We start from the raw sequence: 26,878 nt of genomic DNA on the forward strand, positions 1-26,878 counted from the left end.
ATGATTTGGCCTCCCAGGAATGATGAGTTTTATCATGATCCAGCTTCAGGATTCTCAGCCAGTCCCAATGTCCTTATAATAACACCTTGGTTTCACCCTAATGGAAACAAAAAGCCTACTTTTTCCAGAAGTGCATGCATGTACTTCAGGCAGCCTATCATTTAAAATAAGTGTTAAGGCCATAAAAATGTAGACATATTCATATTCTAGAGAATAAATTTGGTCACTCTGACTTTAAAACATAAATAAAAATACCAACTCTATGAGAATAGTATATTATTGAGTATAAAGTTTACTGGCATAGTTACTGAAACATAATAAATTTAAAAATTCATCATTATTGAGAATGTTTTTTTTATTTTTTATTGTTATGTTAATCACCATACATTACATCATTAGTTTTTGATGTAGTGTTCCATGATTCATTGTTTACTGCTATGACTCAATGTCAAGGAAAATAATAAATTGAAGAGTAAAATAAATGCCAGATACTGTTGATGATAATGTCTAGCTGTAACTGTAGCATGAAGACACCGAATATATTTGAATATGTTAATTATTCAATCTTATGAAGGGGATGCCTGTTCACTCTTTGCCTTTCACTAACCTATTGTTTCAAATTTTAAAATATGACCTAGTAACTCGAAGAGCTGTTTTAAATAGAAAATGTATTTTGTTTTATCTTGTTTGCAAAGTCTTTGAGGTAAAATGGTATGCTCACCTGCATCTGAATTAATGGAAAGCGCAAGTGATTTCATAAAGATTTCATTAAACACTTCACGTCTTATTTTGATTTTAAGCTTATGATTATCTGAAGGGAGAATTTTAAATAATGTCTTAGGTTCTAGATCACTTAATTGTTTGGATTGAAGGAAATGTCACAAGGTGAATTTCCTTACCAATATGTCAGAACATCATTTAATCTACTGCAGGCATGGTTGACATGAGATGTCTTGTAACACATTCACCCAAATATAATGAATAAATTCTTAAAATGTATTATGACAACTCTGCATCACTCTGTCAGACAACACCTTAGCATACCAACACCTTCTGCAAGACTTCTGATCGGTTCATATGCTCCCACCACCACCCTTTTATTTCATGAAATCACAAAGTCCACTGAGGAACAATGAAAACAGAAAGTCCGAAGAATTTTAGACTTAGTTAAGAGCCTCTGGTTTAAATCAGTTCTAATATAATAAGCATCTGTATTTCTTTTAAGTAACATATTCATTCAAAATACCTTCAATAAGGTCAAATAAGTGACATAAATTCTAATCTCATCATTGGGTATATCAATAAGTCTTTATAGTATCCTAGGTACTTAGAAATGAAAACAAATACTGAAACTATTAAAGCTGCCATATTTCTCATTTCAGAGAATCTTGAATTTATTTTATACATGGATGTTAACTTTTTAAATATTTGTAAAAGTCAAAAAATTATCAAATTGAGGGGCACCTGGGTAGCTCAGTGTCAAATAAATAAATAAAATCTTTAAAAAATTATCAAATTGAGGTAAATGAAGCTTTTTACCAGCTTTGGAATAATTGAGATCATAAGGCTCTGAGCTTGATCTTACAGAAATGCAGTTCTGCTTTTCATCTTTTTATTGAAATTAGGAAATCTTTACATGCCAAAACAATGTAACAATGTTAGTATGTACTTTAAATATTAACATTGGTTTTATTCAACCTAATGCTGCAGAATTCATTTAAAATGTTTTAAATATAGCTTTAAAAGGCTTAGCTACATGATAGTAAAAAGCAAAGCCTCTTACATGTCCAATTTCAAAGATCCTTTGCAAGAAACAATGAAGGCACTCTACAACAGAAGTAGGAATTTTCTAGCCTAAAAGCTATTGTCTTTAAACTATTGCTTATCTTCATTCAAACTCTAAAATGTAATTAAAAACATGAAACGTAGTATTTTCAGCCCTAAAAAAAAGTCATTTATAGACACAGTATATCATAACACCTCCACTGACATCAAGAACAAATTAAGTAGTAATAATTATATGGCTATGGCCACAAAAAGTGAATTTTTTAACTTTATGGTAAACATCTACTTTTATTTGGTTTTCAAAAACCAACTGTGTGTGCAATTTTTTCTTCCTGCATTGACAACTCAGACCAGAAAAAGTGCCCTAGCCCTAATTTTAAATTGTACTCTCTGTTTTCTCAAAAACATTAGTAGATGAGCAGTGGACTAGGTGCCCTATTGTGATCTTTGTAATAAGCTCTCAGTGACCTTGGGAAAGTCATAGAACTACTGTTTGCTTATCCTTGAAGTGAAAAGTTTGGATGGGATAATCTATAATATTCCACTGGGTAGAAGAGCCCATTATCCTGTGGATATAGACATTCAAAAACGAGTCAGCACATATATAATACAATTCCCAGGAGGGTAAATTCCATTTAGAATGGTGCTTCCAGGTATCTTCTTAAGTTAAAGATGAACACAGGAAGTTTTGCACTCTTTAATTACACTGCTAGGGATCTAACTTCACAGAGGGAATTTGAGTTCAGTAGAGGATATTTTCATGGGTGATCTAAGGCCACACTTCTCCAACCTTAAATGTAAAGGTCAATATGGCCAGATGGCTCTTATATCTGAGAGGAAATAAACTGAAACAAATAACAAAGAAACAGAAAACAAGGATTTGCCCTAAAAATCCATTAATGAAAATGTCCACAACCAAACATCAGCATTAAAGAGTGTTATGTTAGCTTTCCCTGAAGACCGTATAGAAATTTAGGTGGGCCACCTCACTGTTTGGGCTGCGTGAAAAGCCATCCTTGTATGCACCCTGATTCTCACAACATCCACACTTTTTCATCCAAGAACCTATGACCAAAGACTATGATTAACTACATAAGCAAGACAACAAACACTTTCTACTGTGGGCTTATACTCATCCCCCAAATTGCAACTGAATTAGAATTCTTTCCACAGCTCTGTTCAATGAAAGAGCTTCAAAAGGAGTGCAAGAGAATGGCATCCCAGGCTGGTGTGTGTGTGTGTGAGAGAGAGAGAGAGAGAGAGAGAGAGCTGGCTTTTATCTCATTTCCTCCACAAAGATGTAAGCCCTCCTCCTCTTCTCAGAGAGAAAGTCACCTGCCTGGCCCTGCTTCTGCTGAGGGGAACCTACCTCTGTATGTGTGCAGTAGGTCAGACCCACAACCACTGGCCTCCTGCCCGTCTGTTATCATCTCCCCTCTGCCAGCCCACAGCTTCTCCTGGGGACACACTGCCCACCTACTCACCGCCCAGAGCCTCCTACTGATAACCAGCATTCCTTCCAATGCATTCTCATTTTTTCAGTGAGTGGAGAAAGGTAAGGCCTGGAGCACAAGAGCTGCACACAGGCTTCATTCACCCCTTGCTCCTTTCCTTGGGATTCAGGGCTGACTCCCATCCAGTCTCAAGAGTTATGATGGCAGAAGAACCAGACTTTTGTGCTTCATACACTGTGCCACATTGCCCCTCCTTCTCCCTTTCCTCCCTCCACTGACACACTTCCAGTACTCACCCTGAGAAGCAGTATCATCCCCACGATGTGTCTGTTATTGAACCTCTTTAAATGGAAGGGTCCTTTCTAGTGACGACATTCAATGAGTATATGTTAGCAATATAAGGGGTTACTTTGCCCTAGAAGCTGTATAAGCTGATGGCTATTTGTTGTAACAACCATGAAAGCTTTATTCTACCAAGAAATGCATACACCTCTATCATCTTGTGGACTCTAAAATATTAGACTTGGCTCTGGGGCTATAAACACACTCATGAACATTCCTCCAATCAAGATTCTGTAGAAATAGCCTCAGAAAGAATCAGTTTACTGAGACTTTGGATAGCTCTTTAAACAGTAGCATTTACTCTATAAACTAAAAGCAATATTTCTATACCTCTTCCTGGAGTCTAATTGAAGAATTGCACCAAAGACATATCAGATTTAAAGTTGAGATCTTGACCAGATGCATAACATCTGGAAAAAGTCAGAGATGGTTTTCCACATTAACTGGTTATACTAGATAACAATAAGGAAAAATTATATTTCTCTTGATCTTTATCTTCTGCTTCTCCCAAATAAGATGTACTTATTCGTACTGACATAATCCATGGAAGAATGACAGATAAAAACACTTATAAATGAAAGGTGAGCAGAGTGTGCAAATACATGGTACAATATTACCTTTACCAGAAGGTATTTCTCAATCTTATGGTTTGGTAATGAGACACACAGAGTTGATGCCTTACTTGGAAATGAAGGTGTTTTAGCATATACCAATAGTTGCTAATTCAGGTATTATCATCTGCATTTGGGGAATCTGCATTTTCTACTTGCATTTTGGTTTTTCAGGCTTATTCAAAATCTTCCCCAAATAGAATTTCAAGTTTCACCATAAAAAGAAGCTTGAGGAGGGGAGAAGAAAACAGAAGAAAAAGAAGCAGCAAGAGAAGCAGATGTATTAAAGAAACTAGGTACTGAACAAGCCACCTTTCTGCCAGGCCTCAGAGAAGAGTGCCTTGCACACAAGCAAAGCTACCCCACTGGTAGCAAAGAAAGAACCATGTAAGCAATGCCAATAGGAAACTTAATAGCTTTATGGAAAAAAATCCATTATCCAAGGTTTCTATGCAAAATAAACTCTAGATGAATTAAAGAGTTGCATATATTTTAAGATGTAAAAAAATAAAAAAGTAGAGTACTATAAATATCAGCTCTGTAAATTTACAACATTGAAGCAGTAAGAAAAAAGAGGAATAATAGATTACAATTCTAAACATGAAAAAACTCAATGAAATGACAGTTAACAAAAATCAGCTTTAAAAATCAAACTTGTAAAATATGTTTACAAAGAATAATATGAGCAAGTCTTCCACACAAATAAATATAAATAGTAAACATATGGGAAAATGTTTGTTTTTACCAAAAATTATTTTTAGAAAAAGCACTGGGTTTTTAACATCTAGTAGAGTGGCAAAAATGCTTTCTTCAAATGCTGACAAGACGTCAGTGAATACAGTACACTCTTATTCTTTTTTCCTTTGTGGAGATGAAGTTCATATACATATAATTAACCATTTGAAAGCAAACAATTCAGTGGCCTTTAGTATATTCACAATGTTATGCAAACATCACTTCTCTCTACTTCTAAAACATTTCCATCACCCAGAAGACTGCCCCACACTCATTAAATAATCATTCCCCTTTGCTCCCTCCCCACATTTGGTTTATCCATTCACCCTTTGATGGATATTTGGCTATTATGAATTATGCTGCTATGAAGATTCATGTATAAGTATCTGAACACCTGCTTTCAATTATTTTGAGCATATACCTAGGAATGGAATTGCTGATCATAAGGTACTTATGTTTTATATTTTAGAGAACCACAAAACTGTATTCCAAAGTGACTGCACCATTGTATAGTGTCTGAGAGTTCCAACTTCTCCACATCCTCACCAATGCTTGTTATCATCTTGTCTTTTTTTATTATAGCCATCCTAGTGGGAGGTGGTATCTCATTGTGGGCATGATTTGGATGATCCTAATGACTAATGTTGAGCATTTTTTATGTGTTCATTAGCCAGCTGTATGTCAGAATGAGGCTGTGAGCAAGGATTTCTCTGAGTCCTCAAGGTGTCCAAAGGCTTCAAAGTCTATGATACATTCTTAAATATCTATCTACCTATCTATCTACTCTCTATCAATTTATTTATCTATCTATCCATCCATCCTTCCATCTATTCATCATTTATTTATTTTTACAGGTGGCATTCCAAAAGGTACAAACAATATGCTACAATACAGGAATTTAAATTCTTTGACCTAGTAAATCCACTCTTGGAAATTTACCCTAAGGAAATAAACTACAGATTTACATGTATACTTGCTCACCAACAATACGGAATGGCAAAAATTAAAACCACCCAAGGAAAATGTTGGGACACTCTTATGTATCAGCATGAAGAAAGATTATGCCAGAAATGAAATATTTATAAAGACTATATAGAAATATGGAAACATAACACATGGCAAAAAAAAGAGTTCTGATTTCCATCAATGTGACCCAGGTTTGATGTCAGTCACAGGGACACAGATTTGAAGGGAACGCCCTCATCCTTTGGGTTTCTGCTTCAATATAACTTCCTTCAGGGAGTCTCCCACCCCAGGCCAAAGTAGGTACATACTATGTATATTTCTGTCATTCTTTGTGTGACCACAATAATAGCGCTTACCACACTCTGTTATTGTCATTCTTTTATTTGTCTGCTTCTACCTTCCCCCGGCAGACTGTAAAGTCTGTAAGGGCAGGACCTGCGGTGTATATTGGCTGTTGTATGATAAGCACCTAACAGAACGAATGCACACAGCAGGGATTCAATAAACGGTTATCAAATAAATTTACATGTGACAGGATCGTGGGATTATGAATAACCTGAATTCCTTAAAACTAATTTTCTTTGTGGCTGTTGTGGTAGCTACCTTATGGGAAATATTTTCAAAAATGACAATGCAAGATATCATAATTATCATTATTATAATCTAAATGTAACATTCTTCCAAATTTCTCAATTAGGAAATTCTTATCTGCAAAAACAAAAAGAAGGAAATTTGTGCATGCTCTATCCTGATTACAGTATGTGGTTTATATGTCATGATTGCCTTGATTTTTGTTACCCGTTGGCAGTGGGGAAGAAGCAATCACCATGTGAGAATTTTTAGAAATCAGCCATCGAATCTTATTCCACAGCACTGCTTCCTAACAATGGTTTTGGGCCCTTTGAGAATGATGGCTCACTTAAAAACTAGAGATTATTACTAAGTAACCATGCGAGGTAACAAAAGAAAAACATTTGATACCATAATTATCAATTCAATGCACGTTTGCAAAGCAAATACTTTTTCAGAAAATAAATGATAAAGCAATATGCAAACCTTTGTCTGTAATTATATCATAATATTTTTATAGTAGTATCCTCACTATTAATATTCTATATATGTCCATAACCTGCAATGGGAATCTCAGGAAATGTTTACATGTCTCTAAAAATGAATATAAGAGAGAAATTACATTAGCAACTTCTTTGCAGATCTTCTGCATCCTTGAAATATGTTTTTAATATGTGAAATCAAGAGGGATTTTCTAAATCCAACTTCTGTTTATAGGAAGAAATGGTAGTCACTTAGGAATCCACATACCTAAGCCCTAAGATATATATCAGTTTTGTAAGTCTGAAGAATAACTAGACTTGTGTCATACGATTAATATTTTCTGGAATGTCAAGACTATTTCTGGCCCAATTTTGCTGCTTCCACTCTGCCCTTGAAATATCCTTCCATTATATTATGAGTTTCAAAACATACAATTATAGCTTTATGTTGTCCGTCTATCACTTTGAGGTTAAGTTTACTCCCATACCACACAGACTTGCCTTAGTGCTTTGATGGTAAATAATTTACACTAGAAATGCTGCATCATGAAACTGAGGTTAGGGAAATTGTTATTTAAGCAAACACAATCGATCCCATATCATTTTAAATTTCCTGCCCTGTGATTTATCTTCCAGCAAGGACCGGTGGGCCCAGAGTGGGAGCAACGAGCTCGAGGAGAATGGCACGCCTATTATCGCTTGCAGGCTTCTCCTCCCTCCTTAATTATTAACGAGGTTGCCCTGCTACGGCACACCTGCCCCTCACAGCTCTTCTCCTCTTCCCCCCTTGCTACCTCCCGCCTTGTCTTCTCCACGTTCATCTCCGATTTCCCCAAATCCAAGTGGAAATCCAAATTTCCTTTTGCCAAGAAAATCAATACCAAGTTACTTTATTTGGTATATAATTTTCCAAAAGAAACAAAAGCCCTCATGTGGATGTATCCTTCTCGTATTTCCTCCTGAACTGAAAAGAGGGGGATGGCAACAAGGATCAGAGCAGGACCTCCAGGATGCACACAGGGGATGGAGAGAGCGGAGCAAGTTCCTGGCAGAGGGGACATTGTACATGACAGCTGCTCTTGATGGCTCAGCCACCTCGATGGGGAGGATTCCACTGAAAATTGGGGATGACACAAGAGTCATCCCCTTTCATCTTTGTCACACATTCATTTCCTTTTTTTTTTTTTTTTTTTTTTTGCTGCTATTAATTCATTGATTTGCTCTTCAAACCCTTACTGGGCAGTATACTATATATGGGGCCCTGTCCTAGGTACTCAGGTTACAAAAATAAATAAAATGTGATAGTCCCTGCCCTCCATCTGATCATATTCTAATGGGAGAATATATAAAATGAAAGATAAAACTCAGCACGAGAAGATCAATGATCGATGCTTAGAACATATAGGGAGCAGACAGGCACCTGACACAGTCGGCCCGGGCCTCTTGGAGGAGGCGCTCAGTACTGAAGGGTGGGTCCAGTGAAGGAACAGGATGGGTGGTGTGGGTAAGAACACTCTCCCAGAGGACTAAAAAGAGCAAAGGTATGGATGGGGAACTGGAAACTTGCAGGACTGGGAAGAAGGAGGCAGAAACAACACCCATGGAGTGGGGAGAAGTAAAGCTGGTGAGGTCATCTTTCTGCTTTGGGCGTAGCTCTTCCTCGCCTGTGTAGACAACCCCACCGACCTGCACACACACGGACTGCAGGGAGCCGCCACCATCCTCATGACCCTGCATATGGTCACATTTCTCACTTTTTTATCTAATCAGAACCTAACTCTTCTGTTGCTGCTCAGTTTCTTTATCTGCAAATGAGTAAAATAGCAAGCACCTTGCAGAATTATGCAGAATGGAGATAGGACACAGAAACTATGCCTACCCTGTAAGGGGCAATTATACATCGAAGCCATTACCAATACTGATTTAGAGCAAAACTTAGAACCAGAACCATTTTTTAAAAAATGAAGAAGAGGGGGGCGGAGCTGGGTGTGAGATATGGTGAGGTGGGAGCAAGAATGAAGGAAAACAAGACTTACTGGTGTGCTTGATCTGTGCCAGGAGCTACGCACACTTTACCTCGTTTAGGGATGAGATGGGGGTGATATATGGTAAGAAAAGAGTTCTACTCAAGGAGAATCAAAATCCCAAATCAAGGATGGGGGACATCTGCCTTAAGGGAATTAGAAGTTGGATTGCACAAGAAATAGATTGCATATTTTAAGTAAGAAAAGATCTACATGGCAAATGTACAATACATGACAGACCCATAATTTTAGCTATGGGGAAAACGACCGTTTCCAGAACAAGGAAAGTCACAGCCCCATGATGTTTGGCATTAACGGAGCCACAGCTACCCCACCTGATAAGACACTGATGTGTTCTTCTCCAAACATCCACACAAGACTCTGATGAGCTGAGCAGATAGCAGAGCAGAGGGACTCAAGATGGATCTGAAAGAAATACTTAGATGTGACATCCCAGCTGCCTTCAAATATTTGAAAGACTGTTGTGTAGAGAACACCTTAGACTATATGATGTGTCATTCTGGAAACAGTCTCAGGATCCAGGATCTCAGGAGTTCACATTTCAGGGAAGTAGATTTCCACACACCGAAAGGCATCCCATACATTCTTGTTGATTTATTGACTGATTAACATGTTCAGGAAAAAACACCTCCAATTTTCTCAGGCTTGAAGAAGACAGGTTAAAACCACTCGCAGACCAGAGGGCAGCCATTGTTAGCAAGGACCCACCTAAAGTGAGGCAGGTGGGAGCAGTGGATCAGGCAGGAATAGGAAATAAGCATCCCACCCCCAGCAAATTTGCACCCATACACCCAAACATGCAGCCCTGTAGAGTCCACATGGCTCACTCTTGGGGGTGAAGATAGTCTTAAAGGCCCATATTTGCCAAGTAAAACATACTACCAACCATTAATGCTTTACCTAGAGTGAGTATGGCAGAGTAATTATCCTCTCCCCCAGCAGATCCTCCCAAATTTGTGTACCCTAATCTTATCTATTTCTCAGAATCTAATTAACCAAAGCCCAACTTCTCCATAAAGTTTTCCCTGCACAGTTACAAGGCTGCATGACACACTGTAAAGAACATGGGCTATGGAGTCCAGAAGACCTCAGTTTGAATTCTGGCTCTACCACTGAGTGACCTCATGCAAGACACTCTCCACCTCTGGTCCTCACGTCCCTGTCAGTAACATGGTAGTGAGAACCAGTCTGTTTTCAGAGACATGGGGGAATTTAAGTGAGACAGTATGAGTAAAGTGTTAGTGTACTTTACCAAAAAAGAAAAAGTTAGCACCTCTCTTCCTAACATTTTAATCCTTTGTCTCATCTAAAATTCCATAACATAGAAAGGGTAATAAATAGTGAATAATATATTAGTACTTAGTCCTCTGTGCTAGAGGGCATGGGGTGGATGACAAGCTTTGGGGCAGGGAGGGAATGGGGAAAGGACTGTCATGTATTCACAAGTCCAGACCCAGCACCACAGCCACGGGGCAGGTGAGGTGGGAGTTTTCAGTGGGGAAGGTGCTCTTGAAGAGGAGAAAAAAAAGCACTGAAGGCGACTGGCGTGTCACTAAATACACATGTCACTGACACCATCTTCCAACCTGCACCATTTTACCCTATTATCCAGGATTTCAACCACACCACGGGGAGTGGGTATAAATCCAAATATAACAGAATTAGTAGGGAATTAAGATAAAGATTATAATAGAGAATTATTTGGTACCATGGAAGTTTCATACATTTCATAATTTCAAAGTTTTATCCATGTGATTGTGTATAATTTGGAGACAAGATTCAGTTCTGAGCAGTTCCTGTTACTTTGTAGTTGTGCATAACCCTGGGCAAGAAAGATGACTCCTCTAATAAGACCCACAACAGTAATACTAGCTTGTCCTTAATGTGCACTTACTGTGGGTCAGGCACCTTTCTAAGGCCATGGACTGGATTAACTCAACCGCCACAACAACCCTTTGAGATGGCAGACTGTTACATTCACAGTCAAGGACACTGAGGCACAGAGATGAGTAACTTGCCCAAGGTCACGCAAGATCCTGCATTTATTCATTTACTGGATAATAGAAGTAATTCTCATGAAAAGTCTTTCTCCCAATAAAATGACATATTCTATTTGAAAAACACTATGTAAACTGCATGATTATCACGCCAAGAGAAATCAGATATCAGCAAGGTGCTGGCCTAAGAAATTTTCATACTGATGTGGTTTCTCTCCCGCATGGTGCCACCCTCTGAATCTTCCCTCTTGCCTGTAGAATTCTGGCTTTTGACAGGAAACACTGGATGTATTCCTTCTTCCAAGAAAGTAGGCTCCATCAAATCTCAGGTTGCCAGAGTTCTCTTTCAGCAATGCTTCCCATGCAGAGACTACAGATCACAAATTAGTCTTAGACTGGAACCACCCTCCTTACCCACAGTGCTGAGCGCCAGGCCCCATCACAGGCTGACACGTGCCTGTGTCAGGGGACTGAAACAGCAATCTGCCTCAACTACCACGGGCTGACGGAAATAACACCTAAGGCTAACTTATAATAATGGCACTTATAATAATAATAAGGCACTTATAATAAATGTGATTGGAAGGTGTATGGATGATCCAGATGCTTTTAGACTATTTTAGTTAAGACAAAAGTAGACCAATACCCTCATCCTGGCACAAATGACCAGGGGATTATAACTTGGTCTGGATTTTTTTCTAATGGTTGTATTGAGAGGCAGTATGTCCTTTCAGGAAGCTGTCAGGGGAGAGAAGAAAAGGAGGAGGAGAATCAAGGCTCTTCCAGATGCTACCTCCCAGGGTCTCCAGGCTAGCTTCCAGGAGAAAGCAAGCAGCAGGAAGTGACTTCAAAATTACTCTTCAAGCAAGCACAGGGCTAGTTTCCTTTTACATATTTTGTGCCCCATTCCATAAATATTAACTCTTTCCTCCACAGTACTGTGTCAAATGTAAAAAATCAAGACCATCCATAGGGATTATTTATATGAGGATGGACTCATCAAGTAACTCTGCAAATCTAGGGGCCTATCTCTAATTAACACAATTAATGATGAGCATGATTAGCGATGGAGTTTCTGGCTACATGTGCCAAAAGACAAGTCAGCACTGCCACCAAAAAGCAGAGTGTTCACAAGAGAGGCTCACTCTAAGCATCCACCTCACAATCATCAAGATGAAATGCCAAACTGCCAGGCCCGTGTCTGTCCCTTAGTGCTCTTATCACACTCTAATGTTTCATACATTGGGTCTCAGCACAGGAACCCTATGTTTTGATCACAGAAGAGCATTAGGATAGAGGGGGCGGAGAAGGGGGCAGAGGAGTAGGAGACCTAGATTTCGTCTGGTCTCAGGAATTCAGCTGAATAGGGATCAAACCATTCTGAACACCTACGAACTCCACGGGAGATCGAAGAGGAGAATAGCAGCAACTCTCTGAACAGAGAAGCGACCACTTACTGGAAGGTAGGACATGCGGAGAAGTGAATCCGAGGCGATATTCGGGAGGATAGACAGCGGGGGAGGGGGCCTCCGTCGGCCGCTTCTGGCAAGTGATAGAACCGCGGAGCACAAAATCGGAACTTTGAGAAGTTGGCTCCGCTGAGGGACGGCGCTCCAGTGGCTAAGCGGGGGGTGGAACCCTCGTAGAACAGTGTGGTCTCAGGACCCTCGGGGTCACAGAAAGACCGGGGGTGCCTGAGTGCGCCAGAGCTCCCAGGTATTGGAGCGGGGAAGCCGGCTGCAGAGACAGAGCTGAAGCGCGGGTTCTCAGCTCGGGGTTGCCATAAACTGTGATCCGCGGCCCAGTCGGGCCACTGCTCCTCCAGCAGGGACCCAACAAGCGGCAGAGCCGGGGAGACTCCCCTTTCTCCCCCGGGAGGAGCGGCGCGGGAGCGCACCGCAGGGATCTGCTGGGTTTGGAGACTCCACACGGGGTCGGGTGCCAGAGATAGAAATGCTCAGTAACAGGCCGGGTGAGCACGGAGTGCGGCCGGAGACCGGGGACACGGGAGTGACTGCTATTCTCTGGGGGTGCACTGAGGAGAGGGGCCCCGAGTTCTCGGCTCCTCCGGGTGGAGATTGGGAGGCCACCATTTTCGCCCTGGACCTCCAAAGCTGTACCGAGAGCTTGCAGGGAACAAAAGCTCCTGAGAGCAAACTGGAGCCCCTTGCTTAGACCAGACCGACAAGGGCGGGGCAATTCAGCCTCCAGCAAAGACATTTAGGAACCACGGCAATAGGCCCCTCCCCCAGAAGATCAGCACGAACAGCCAGCAAGCCAAGACCAAGTTTACCGATCAAGGAGAACGGGAGAACTCCAGCGCTAGGGGAATACTGCACATAGAATTCATGGCTTTTTTTTTTTTTTTTACCATGATTCATTAGTTCATCAAAGTTAATTTTTTTAACTCTTTTTTTTCTTTTTCCCTTTTTGAACCAACATCTTATCAATCCCTTTTTTAAAAAAAACATGTTTTATTTTTCATTTTTAGGGTCATATTTTATCCCTTCATAGTAGTTACCCTTATTTTTGGCATATATATATATAAGTTCTCTCTTTAAAATTTTGAGATACAGTTTCTTCTAACAGATCAAAATATACCCTAAATCACTAGTGTATGGCTTTGTTCTAGTCTCCTGCCTGACCACATTCTCTCCCTTTTTTCATTTTTTTTTAAATCTTCTTCTTTCTTTTTTCAAACAACTTATCTTATCAATTCCTTTTATAAAATCTTTTATACTTTTCATCTTTACAGTCATCTGCATCCCTTCATTGTATCGACCCTTATTTTGTACATATATGTCTTTTATCCTTTAAAATTTTAGGAGGCACTTTTTTCTAACAGACCAAAATACGCCCAAAATCTAGTGTGTGGCACTGATCTATGCACGAGCCTGATCATATCTGATCATATTCTGCTTTTTTTGTATGGTTCTGTTTTTGTTTTTATCTTTTTCTTTTCTTTTTTTTTTTCTCCTTCTTTTTTCTTTCTTTCCTTTTCTTTTCCCCTGGTTTCAGGTCTTTTCTGATTTGTATACAGTATATTTGCTGGGGACGTTGTTAACCTGTTAGCATTTTGTTCTCTCATTCATCTATTCTCCTCTGGACAAAATGACAAGACAAAAAAAATCACCTCAGCAAAAAGAACAAGAGGTAGTACCGTCAGCCAGGGACCTACTCAATATGGACATTAGTATGATGTTGGACCTCGAGTTCAGAGTCATGACTTTAAAGATACTAGCTGGGCTTGAAAAAGGCGTGGAAGTTATTAGAGAAACCCTTTCTGGAGAAATAAAAGAACTAAGATCTAACCAAGTCGAAATCAAAAAGGCTATTGATGAGCTGCAATAAACAATGGGGGCACTCACTGCTAGGATAAATGAGGCAGAAGAGAGAATCAGCGATATAGAAGACCAAATGATGGAAAATAAAGAGGCTGAGAAAAAGAGAGAGAAACAACTACAGGATCACGAGGGCAGAATTTGAGAGATAAGCAATACTATAAGACAAAACAACATTAGAATAATTGGGATCCCAGAAGAAGAAGAGAGAGAGAGAGGGGCAGAAGGTATATTGGAGGAAATAATAGCAGAGAACTTCCCTAATGTGAGGAAGGAAACAGGCATCAAAATGCAGGAGGCACAGAGAACCCCTCTTAAAATCAATAATAATAGGTCAACCCCGACATTTAATAGTAAAACTTACACGTCTCAGAGACAAAGAGAAAATCCTGAAGGCAGCTCGGGAGAAGAGATCTGTAACCTACAATGGTAGAAATATTAGATTGGCAACAGACCTATCCACAGAGACCTGGCAGGCCAGAAAGGACTGGCAAGATATCTTCAGAGCACTAAACAGGACAATATGCAGCCAAGAATACTATATCCAGCTAGGCTGTCATTGAAAATAGAAGGAAAGATCAAAAGCTTCCAGGACTAACAAAAACTAAAGGAATTTGCAAACACGGAACCACCCCTCCAAGAAATATTGAAAGGGGTCCTCTAAGCAAAGAGAGAGCCTAAAAGCAGCATAGATCAGAAAGGAACAGAGACAATATACAGTAACAGTCACCTTACAGGCAATACAATGGCACTAAATTCATACCTTTCAATAGTTACCCTGAATGTAAATGGGCTCAATGCCCCAATCAAAAGACACAGGCTATCAGACTGGATTAAAAAACAAGACCCATCAATATGCTGTCTGCAAGAGACTCATTTTAGACCCAGACACCCGCAGATTGAAAGTGAGGGGGTGGAAAACCATTTACCATACTAATGGACACCAAAAGAAAGCTGGGGTGGCAATCCTTATATCGGACAAATTAGATTTTAAAACAAAGACTGTAATAAGAAATGAGGAAGGACACTATATCCTACTTAAAGGGTCTATCCAACAAGAACATCTAACAATTGTAAATATCTATGCCCCTAACACGGGAGCAGCCAATTATATAAGGCAATTAATAACAAAAGCAAAGAAACAGATTGACAACAATACAATAATAGTGGGGGAATTTAACACCCCCCCTGACTGAAATGGACAGATCATCTAAGCAAAAGATCAACAAGGAAATAAAGACTTTAAATGACACACTGGACCAAATGGACTTCACAGACATATTCAGAACATTCCACCCCAAAGCAACAGAATACACATTCTTCTCTAGTGCCCATGGAACATTCTCCAGAATAGATCACATTCTAGGTCACAAATCAGTCTCAACTGGTACCAAAAGATTGGGATCATTCCCTGCATGTTTTCAGACCACAATGCTTTGAAACTAGAACTCAATCACAAGAGGAAAGTCAGAGAGAACTCAAATATATGGAGGCTAAAGAGCATCCTACTAAAGAATGAATGTGTCAACCAGGAAATTAAAGAAGAAATAAAAAAATTCATGGAAACCAATGAAAATGAAAACACAACTGTTCAAAATCTTTGGAAACAGCAAAGGCAGTCCTAAGAGGAAAGTATATAGCAACACAAGCCTTTCTCAAGAAACAAGAAAGGTCTCAAATATACAACCTAACCCTACACTAAAGGAGCTGGAGAAAGAACAGCAAATAAAGCCTAAACACAGCAGGAGAAGAGAAATCATAAAGATCAGAGCAGAAATCAATGAAATAGAAACCAAAAGAACAGTAGAACAGATCAACGAAACTAGGAGCTGGTTCACTGAAAGAATTAACAAGACTGATAAACCCCTGGCCAGACTTATCACAAAGAAAAGAGAAAGGACCCGAATCAACAAAATCATGAATCAAAAAGGAGAGATAACAACCAACTCCAAAGAAATACAAACAATTATAAGAACATATTATGAGCAACTCTATGCCAGCAAATTAGATAACCTGGAAGAAATGGGTGCATTCCTAGAGATGTATCAACTACCAAAACTGAACCAGGAAGAAAAGGAAACCTGAACAGACCTATAGCCACTAAGGAAATTGAAGCAGTCATCAAAAATCTCCCAAGAAAGAAAAGCCTGGGGCCAGATGACTTCTCAGCGGAATTCCATCAGACATTTAAAGAAGAATTAATATCTATTCTCCTGAAACTGTTCCAAAAAATAGAAATGGAAGGAAAACTTCCAAACTCATTTTATGAGGCCACCATTACCTTGATCCCAAAACCAGACACAGACCCCATCAAAAAGAAGAATTACAGACCAATACCCTTGAGGAACATGGATGCAAAACTTCTCACCAAAATACTAGCCAATAGGATCGAACAGTACATTAAAAGGATTATTCACCATGACCAAGTGGGATTTATCCCTGGGCTGCAAGGATGGTTGAACATCCGCAAATCAATCAACATGATACAATACCTAAACAAAAGAAAGAACAAGAATCATATGATCCTCTCAATAGATGCAGAAAAAGCATTTGACAAAGTACAGCATCCTTCTTGATCAAAACTCTTCAGAGTATAGGGATAGAGGGTACATACCTCAATATCATAAAAGCTATCTATGAAAAACCTACAGCCAATATCATTCTCAATGGGGAAAAGCTGAGAGCTTTTCCCCTAAGGTCAGGAACGCGGCAGGGATGTCCACTCTCACCACTACTATTCAACATAGTATTAGAAGTCCTAGCCACAGCAATCAGACAACAAAAAGAAATCAAAGGCATCCACATCGGCAAAGAGGAAGTCAAACTCTCACTCTTTGTAGATGATATGATACTGTATGTGGAAAACCCAAAAGACTCCACCCCAAAACTGCTAGAAGTCATACAGGAATTCAGGAAAGTAGCAGGATAAAAAAATCAATGCACAGAAATCAGTGGCATTCCTATACACCAACAACAAGACAGAAGAGAGACAAATCAAGGAGTCGATCCCATTTACAATTGCACCCAAAACCATAAGATACCTAGGAATAAATTTAATCAAAGAGGCAAGGGATCTGTACTCAGAAAACTATAAAATACTCATGAAAGAAATTGAAGAAGACATAAAGAAATGGAAAAACGTTCCATGCTCATGGATTGGAAGAACAAACATTGTGAAGATGTCAATGCTACCTAGAGCAATCTACACATTCAATGCAATCCCCATCAAAATACCATCCACTTTTTTCAAAGAAATGGAACAAAGAATCGTAAAATTTGTATGGAACCAGAAGAGACCCCGAAAAGCCAGAGGAATATTGAAAAAGTAAAGCAAAGCTGGCGGCATCACAATTCCAGACTTCCAGCTCTATTACAAAGCTGTCATCATCAAGACAGTATGGTACTGGCACAAAAACAGACACATAGATCAATGGAACAGAATCGAGAGCCCAGAAAAGCACCCTCAACTCTATGGTCAACTCATCTTTGACAAAGCAGGAAAGAATGTCCAATGGCAAAAAGACAGTCTCTTCAACAAATGGTGTTGGGAACATTGGACAGCCACATGCAGAAGAATGAAACTGGACCATTTCCTTACACCACACACAAAAATAGACTCCAAATGGTTGAAAGACCTCAACGTGAGACAGGAGTCCATCAAAATCCTAAAGGAGAACACAGGTAGCAACCTCTTCGACCTCAGCCGCAGCCACTTCTTCCTAGAAACATCGCCAAAGGCAAGGGAAGCAAGTGCAAAAATGAACTATTGGGATTTCATCAAGATAAAAAGCTTTTGCACAGCAAAACAAATAGTCCACAAAACCAAAAGACGACCAACAGAATGGGAGAAAATATTCGCAAATGACAGGTCAGATAAAGGGCTAGTGTCCAAAATCTATAAAGAACTTATCAAACTCAACACCCAAAGAACAAATAATCCAATCAAGAAATGGGCAGAAGACACGAACAGACATTTTTCCAAAGAAGACATCCAAATGGCCAACAGACACATGAGAAAGTGCTCAACATCGCTCGGCATCAGGGAAATCCAAATCAAAACCTCAATGAGATACCACCTCACACCAGTCAGAATGGCTAAAATTAACAAGTCAGGAAACGACAGATGTTGGGCGGGGATGTGGAGAAAGGGGAACCCTCCTACACTGTTGGTGGGAATGCAAGCTGGTGCAGCCACTCTGGAAAACAGTATGGAGGTTCCTCAAACAGTTGAAAATAGAGCTACCATATGATCCAGCAATTGCACTACTGGCTATTTACCCCAAAGATACAAATGTAGGGATCCGAAGGAGTACATGCACCCCGATGTTTATAGCAGCAATGTCCACAATAGCCAAACTGTGGAAAGAGCCAAGATGTCCATTGACAGATGAATGGATAAAGAAGAAGTGGTATATATACACAATGGAATATTATGCAGCCATCAAAAGGAATGAGATCTTGCCATTTGCAACGACATGGATGGAACTGGAGGGTGTTATGCTGAATGAAATAAGTCAGTCAGAGAAAGACATGTATCATATGACCTCACTGCTATGAGGAATTCTTAATCTCAGGGAACAAACTGAGGGTTGCTGGAGTGGTGGGGGGTGGGAGAGATGGGGTGGCTGGGTGATAGACATTGGGGAGGGTATGTGCTATGGTGAGCACTCTCAATTGTGCAAGACTGTTGAGTCGCAGATCTGTACTTCTGCCACAAATAATGCAACATATGTTAAGAAAAAAGAAAAAGAAGAAGATAGCAGGAGGGGAAGAATGAGGGGGAGTAATTCAGAGGGGGAGACAAACCATGAGAGACGATGGACTCTGAAAAACAAACTGAGGGTTCTAGAGGGGAGGGGGTGGGGGGATGGGTTAGCCTGGTGATGGGTATTAAAGAGGGCACGTTCTGCATGGAGCACTGGGTGTTATGCACAAACAATGAATCATGGAACACGACATCAAAAGCTAATGATGTAATGTATGGTGATTAACATAACAATAAAAAAGATTAAGGTTGATTTAAAAAAAAGAAAAAAAAGAAGAGCTTTAGGATAAACTACTTAGGCCTATAATAGTCTCTTGGTCAGTGGGCTTCTAGGCCCAGTTTCCTATGCTCTTAGTGAGGAAAATTAGAACTCTAGATTCTTCTCCCTCTAAAGGGGGAGAAAGCAGCTGATCTGAGGGGTCTTCCCTCAGGGGAAAAGGACTCTAACTGTGAAAGCTACAACTGAATTAAGTAAAGGAAATATCATAAGGACTTACGAGCAACTTATTGAAGTCCTGCGAGACTAGACTAATCCAAAATCCTAGGAAGTGTGATGGAGGAAGTAATCCTAAGTAGATGATAAATAAGGAGTTCCTCAAATAGAAGGAAAGAGGGTGGAAAGCCGGGCAGGTCAGTGCTCAGATCCCAGTTCAGATGTGTGGCAGCCTGGGTGCCTCACTTGCTCTCCTGGAGCCCATTTCCTCATCTTCATGCTCAATGCTACCCTCACCCCTGCCTCATCGTCATTAGCCTCATCCTTACCTCAGCACCACCAGCAGACAAGGCACTGCACTTATACAACAGAAAGGCACCTCCTTGGGGGCATAACCCTACAGGGGCAAGGCTTGGCCAGCAGACTACCTCTTTGTAGGAATAAAATGATCCCCTATGTCCAGCTTAATCCAGCCTGGAAGAGGTCGCCAGCCTGGTGCTCAGAACCTAGGGTGGACGGCAGCTCCTACTCACCTCCTCAGGGAAGCCCAGGCAGGGCACGGCTGTCCTTCTGCACAGCCTGACCCACCCTAAGGACCTGCTCAGAGAATGGAACCAGGTCATGCGTACGGAGTACCCTACCTAAGAACATTCGAGCTCATCTGTAATAAGAAAAAAATGAATCCTTAATTAGAAAAGGAATATAATGCTCCCTGGGGTCTGACAGCTAGTAGACGCTCTACAAATAGTACCTGTTATCACCACAAATTTTTTTTTCATAATTTGGAACTCAAAAGTTTCTTTCAATCAGTAACATACTTTAGCACAGCACAAGAATCCAGAGTGGCCTTGAAATTTCACTAACATCGCCACACATCCACCAGTGAGTCAAACAAACTACTTCTATGGAATCTGTAATGACATAATTGAAACCGGGTTTACGTTTACTTAAATAGTATGGTTTTGATGGAATGAACATTTTAGTAGGCGGCACAACACATGTTTGAGGAAAATTTAGAGGTACCCCCTGCCCCCACAGATTTCCTCACTTACCTATAAGCACTGTTTTGGAAATGAAGAGAGAGAAAGAGGGGGTGGGGGAGTTAAGTTTCACATCTGTACAACAAACCTGCCAGCTAGTCAGAAACGAAATAGGCTGGTTTGAAAAACTCTTTACTGCTGCCAGTTAATATTCACAGGACTCTAGGGGAACAAGAACTTTCAATGATGCAATATTTATAAATGCTACTGTTGTCCCCCATACATGTATCTTAGATTCCTGAGGGATCCTGGGAGCTTTTGCTATAATGAGGGTGAAGGTATATGAGTTTTAAATGGGGAGAGGAGTAGGTAGGGAAACAAAATTGAACACATATAAATGAGCACTTGGTGGTCTTGAATTTGAATATGACTTCAACGATTGGGAAATCTGACCTGCGTGGGTCATTGCATTTTAATTTACCAATGTCTTAAACAGAGAGAAAGCAGTCAAACCGCACAGCCCTGCTGGCCAAGACACTTTTTTTGTCTTTTTGTTTGAAATTTTGCTGCTGTGTGTCCACAGATGCCAAAAAAGGCTACCCTTCAAATGTAGGATATCAAACTAGCTGAGTTTGTGTTTACAACTCTGATGGTGTAATCGAAACTCCAAATGCTCAAGGAACAATAACATTAGTGAAGTGAAGTCAGCTCTAAATTAAAAGTCAGTGTTTCCATTACCCACTCTCACAGTATTTTCTGGAGTTTATATAACTTGATCATTAAAAAATGCTTGAAGCTGAAAACCTGTTCTGTGTCAATCTTGGACTAACCTAGTTTGCAAAGCTCTGAAGTTGTTTGCTCTTCCCTTTTATCCCTTTTCAAGAATGTATTGCTTTTAAATGTTACACATGAAACTGGACCAAAAAAATCTGTAACACCCCATGAGCCAGTGCTGTTACATGCATCACTCGTTTTTCAGAAGAAATTTACGATTTCTGTAAACTCACTTTCAAGGTGTCTGTGAATGAAAGTAAAGAGTTCAAATTCCTTTTTCAAACTCAGTCTTTAGCACATCCTTTCTCTGTTGGTGACCTCATCAAAAATATTGTAACTGCAAATTGGAATATTAACTTTTGTAGGAATAAATTTCACACTAGAATTTTTAACTTGGTAGAAATAAAGTTTACTATTATAATTTCCATTATATTGGCTCTCTGTGGAATAGAATAGAGATTTTATATGGGGACATCAAAAAAAGGAAGGGAAGAGAGTATGTGAGATCATTCTTCACTGACAGTAGATGGTAATTGTGCATGAATAAAAATATCTCTGAGAGAGACATGGAAATATCTGGGTATCTGAGAACCCAAATACTTAGGATATGAAGTTAGGAAAGGCAGAGTTAACTCCCCAAGATTGAGTTGTAAGGAATGCTTATGTCGAGAGGCCAGCTCTGACTACACTCAAGATGGCCCCCACATCTTTGCCACTGAGAAGTGCAGGCTTCTTTGTGGTGTTAACACAGGATCCAACCAAAGGGTCCAGGTAATTTGCTCCTTGTCTGGGAAGAAGGACACAAAGGAAAAACAAATTTCTCTCTCCCTCTCTGTGTGTGCGTGTGTGTGTGTAAGTCTGCATGTCTTTCTGTACCTTATAGGGAAGGCCATACATAGAATAAATATACTTATAAATGTGGAAAGGGGAATGTTGTTTTAACATTTCATGTTACATTTTTATTTTGATCTTTGTAGAACTGTGAAAAATCATCCCTTTTTTTTAAAGATTTTATTTATTTATTCATGAGAGACAGAGGGGGAGAGAGAGAGGGAGAGAGAGAGAGAGAGAGAGAGAGAAGTAGGCTCCCAAGGAGCAGGGAGCCCGATGTGGGACTCGATCCCAGGACCCCGGGATCATGACCTGAGCCGAAGGCAGACGCTTAACCATCTGAGCCACCCAGGCGCCCAAAATCATCCTTTTTAAAGTTTTATTTATTTAAGAAATCTCTACACCCTACTCGGGGCTTGAACTCACAACACCAAGATTACATGTTCTTCCAACTGAGCCAGCCAAGCACCCCGAAAATCATCATTTTGAATAAAAATTAGAAATACCTAGACTCTGGGTCAGAAGAAATGATGAACTGCACTTCCTAATCTAGACAACCTCCAGTACAGGTGTTTCCACAATATCACTCAGCATCTAAATTCCTTTGTAGAAACTGGCAAGATATATATTTATAAACTCAAATTTTAAAAATCTGAATGAGTTGTAATATATCTTGTGATTAAATAATTCCAGTGATGGATAACTCATTATCCATGCAATAGCCTTTTATTCAGACAACATTTTTGGTTAAAAAAATCTTTCCACTGGAATGGTGGGGAGTGGGAGGGATGGGGTGGCTGGGTGATAGACAATGGGGAGGGTATGTGCTATGGTGAGCGCTGTGAATTGTGTAAGACTGTTGAATCACAGACCTGTACCCCTGAAACAAATAATACATTATATGTTAAAAAGAAGAAGAAGAAGAAGAAGAAGGAGAAGAAGATAGCAGGAAGGGAAGAATGAAGGGGGGAAAATCGGAGGGGGGGATGAACCATGAGAGACAATGGACTCTGAGAAACAAACTGAGGGTTCTAGAGGGGAGGGGTGAGGGGATGGGTCAGCCTGGTGATGGGTATTAAAGAGGCCACATACTGCATGGAGCACTGGGTGTTATATGCAAAAAATGAATCATGGAATGCTACATCAAAAACTAATGATGTAATGTATGGCGATTAACATAACATAATAAAAAAATAAAAATAAAATGCAAAAAAATAAAATAAATACTTAAAAAAATCTTTCCTTATGATCCTAGGAATGCCTTCTTAAGAAGTATCCAAAGGATTTGTGATTGAGAAGCGAAAGGAAATATGGCTGCTAATATTTCTAAGTTCAAAAATATCTGAACCCAGTCAAATGTAATAAATGTTTTTTTATCATTATAACATAACTAAAGTAACTAAAGTACCATTATTTAAACATTTCATTTTATCAAGTTTTGAATAACAAAGTGACTTTTACCAAACCAAAAAGCCACATGTTAACAATGGAATATTATGCAGCCATGAAAAGGAATGAAGTACTGACCCACACTACAACATGGATGAACCTTGAGAACATCATGCTCCGTGAAGGAAGCCATACACAGAAGGTTACATATTGTATAATTCTGTTTAGATGAAAAGTCCAGAACAGGTAAATCTAACAGAGGCAGAAGTAAATTAGTATTTGCCTAGGGCTGGATGGAAAGGGAATGGGGAATTACTCTTCCATGGGGAGGGGGCCAATGGAAGTGTTCTGGAATCAGAGAACAGCAATGGTTGCACACTCTAAAAACCACTCACAGGTGAATTTTATGGTATATGAGTTATACCCCAACTTCAAAACAAGAACCATATCTTAAATCATAGATTTTAAAACAAAACCATTTTGATAGGCATTATTATCCAATGGATTCTGAACTCAATAAAATGGCCAAAATGAATACCAACTTTAGATCTGTAAAAGGTAGCTTTCTAAAAGTTATATGCTGAAGGATACTGAATAATTTATAAATATGGATTTTACTAAATGACCTCTCACTAGATTTATGTTAACAGTCTTTGATCCATGAAGAATTTTGATATTTTTTTATTTTATAGGGAAGTGTATGTTTACTTCCTATTACTCGGGCTTGCCTTTATGAAAGATCAAGAAATTTAAAACTCATAAATGGGTTCCTCAAAGAAAAACACAATTTAAAACTTATTATAATCTATTTCAAATATGTCAGGGTTTCTTTAGGTTTAACTTAAAACATGAGGATTGTATTCCATCTACTTGAAACACTTCTGCTTTTTTCAAAAGACAATCACATCCTAGAAAAACTGAAGTCGAATTTGTCCAATAGCAGGTTAATTTTAGAAACATGATGCTGTCCAGATAAAGAACATAGATGTTGACATTTTCAGATCGTAACTTCAAAATACAATGCATATAAGACACATAATATGAATAGCAATAAAAAACTCCCAATTAAAAAAGAAACTACGTGTTGTTACATTTTTTCCCATAAAGACATATGAAGTCTTATATTATGCTGTAGAAAAGATTGAGGTCACAGTCATATAATCTTATTCAATTTTTGTACTCATATTAATCATGTTAGAAATTGTACATGTCTTGCTCACTTAGCTGTACTGTATGCTCCAGGGACTAATATAAATCTTGATTTTTTAGATTAAGCCCAGTAATAATGTCTTGCATACGAATAGGGGCCTAATATCTAATTTTTGTTGAAAATTCACTAATTAAGTTGCTTGTATTACCCAATTTTCCATGACAGTTTCTTTATATGAATTTATAGTACATGACTGCCAATGACCAGAAAAGATCATGAATTCTATCATGTAATTGTTGTATAGATTGCTATGAGGATTATGACACATAGCTTTATTCATACATAAGATGAAGAAAAAAATTACCATAATACTCACAGTTGTAACCAGGTCCAATACGGTGTTGAGCTTCCAGACTAGCCAACGTGATGTGGAAAATGATATGCAGCAACAGGAAGGAAAGACTGGTGAAGCACAGAGACTTTAATAACCGGCCCGTATGTCCTAGAAGGTAAGAAGCACAGAGACAGTGAGGGAGCTTCAGATGCAACACACTCATTCCGACCTGTGTAGTATTCCACATGGATCCCATTTCTGCCTAATCTATTATATAAACACACTTAGAAGTGTATCAGGTTCAACAATTACTCTCTTACTTATTAGTCTAAAGCTAAAGCTATCTTATTGCCTTTGTAAAATTATACAACTAATATTGATTAAAAATTCAGGCACCTGGGTGGCTCAGTCAGTTAAGCATCTGCCTTTGGCTCAGGTCATGAACCTAGGGTCCTGAGATCGAGTCCTGCATCGGGGTCCCTGCTCAGTGGGGAGTCTGCTTCTCCCTCTGCCCTTCCCCCAGCTCATGCTCTGTCCCCAAAATAAATAAATAAATACTGAATGAAAATTAAATGTACAAGAAAAATGCTTTCCTACATATTAGATGACAAATTATCACAACATGGAACCACAAATAGCCCCTGGCTCAGAAAATTTTATAAGAGTTCCACCAAAGTCTAAAGAACAAACAACCCCTATTTTATACAAGTAGTTTCAGAGAGTAGGAAAAGAAGGGAAGTTGCCTAAAACATTTTACAAAGTTAGAGTAACTTGAAATTTAAAATAAAATAAGGTTAGAATATAAAAAGGAGTTATAAGCCTGTTTTACTTATGAACATAGACATAAATTATTAAAAATGATATTTGCTAACCAACTGAACTAGCATAGTAAAAATATAACACATCATAATAAGCTAGGATTTAAAAGAGCAGAATCAGACCTATAAATACAGAGAACAAACCAGTGGTTGCCAGAGGGGAGAGGGGTGGAGGGATGAGCAAATGGGCAAAAAGACACAGGCTTCTAGTTATGGAACAAATAAGTCATGGGAATAAAAGGTACAGCATAGGGAATATAGTTACTGATATTGTAATAGTGTTATATGATGACAGATGAATGGTAGCTACACTTGTGGTGAGCAAAGCATAACATACAGAAAAGGTGAATCACTATGTTGTACACCTGAAACTAATAAAACATCTCGTGTCAACTATACCTGCCCCCTACCCCAAAATAGACTAGGGTTTATTTATTGCTGAGAAGCAAGTGTGATTTAATGTTAATAAATGTCTAGGTTTAAGTCATACACCAGTGGGCTGATATCATAATTTTCTAAATGGATGTAGAAGAAGCATTTCATAAAGTTCAAATTTTATTTATGATAAAAGGAGGGCACGTGTTGTGATGAGTACTGGGTGTTATACACAACTAATGAATCATTGAACACTACCTCAAAAACTAGTGATGTACTATACAGTGGCTAACTGAACATAATAAAAAAAATAACACTCAATAAACTGGGAATAGAAGGTAATATCCTTAAAATGATGAAGGATTTATACCATAACTAAAGCAAGCATCCTGTTTGTGGTGGAACTTTAGACATACATTACTGTTAGAGAATGATCAGGGACACTTGCTATCCTTGCCACCACTTAACATACCACTGGGCACATTGGCCAATGTCATAAGATAAGAAAAAGAATGATGAATTGTAATAATTACAATTGTTTGCAGATAATATCAAATTAAACTATTTGTAGATGATATTATCACCAACATAGAATGAGAAAGTGAAGCCACAGACCAACCATTAGAACAAACACAAGAATTCATAAAATGATTTAGATATAATATCATCTTACAAAAATCAATATAGCTCCTTTATATTAG

The 26,878-nt window shown here is 39.1% G+C and overlaps 1 protein-coding gene across 7 annotated transcripts in view; it reads right to left on the bottom strand.

The window, feature by feature from the left end:
- The window catches only part of PIEZO2 (piezo type mechanosensitive ion channel component 2), a 588,882-nt gene that overhangs the window by 384,822 nt on the left and 177,182 nt on the right, over positions 1-26,878 (bottom strand). For all 7 annotated transcript variants that reach the window (XM_088019744.1, XM_028089342.2, XM_088019743.1 and 4 more), the window contains exon 3: positions 25,027-25,152. In XM_088019744.1, coding sequence (XP_087875870.1) covers positions 25,027-25,152 — 126 coding nt within the window. The remainder of the gene's footprint in view (positions 1-25,026; positions 25,153-26,878) is intronic.

The sequence above is a fragment of the Eumetopias jubatus genome, unplaced genomic scaffold (genome assembly GCF_037043125.1).
Source record: "Eumetopias jubatus isolate StellerSeaLion01/CBP00866 unplaced genomic scaffold, mEumJub1_p1.0 scaffold_16, whole genome shotgun sequence".
NCBI lineage: Eukaryota > Metazoa > Chordata > Mammalia > Carnivora > Otariidae > Eumetopias > Eumetopias jubatus.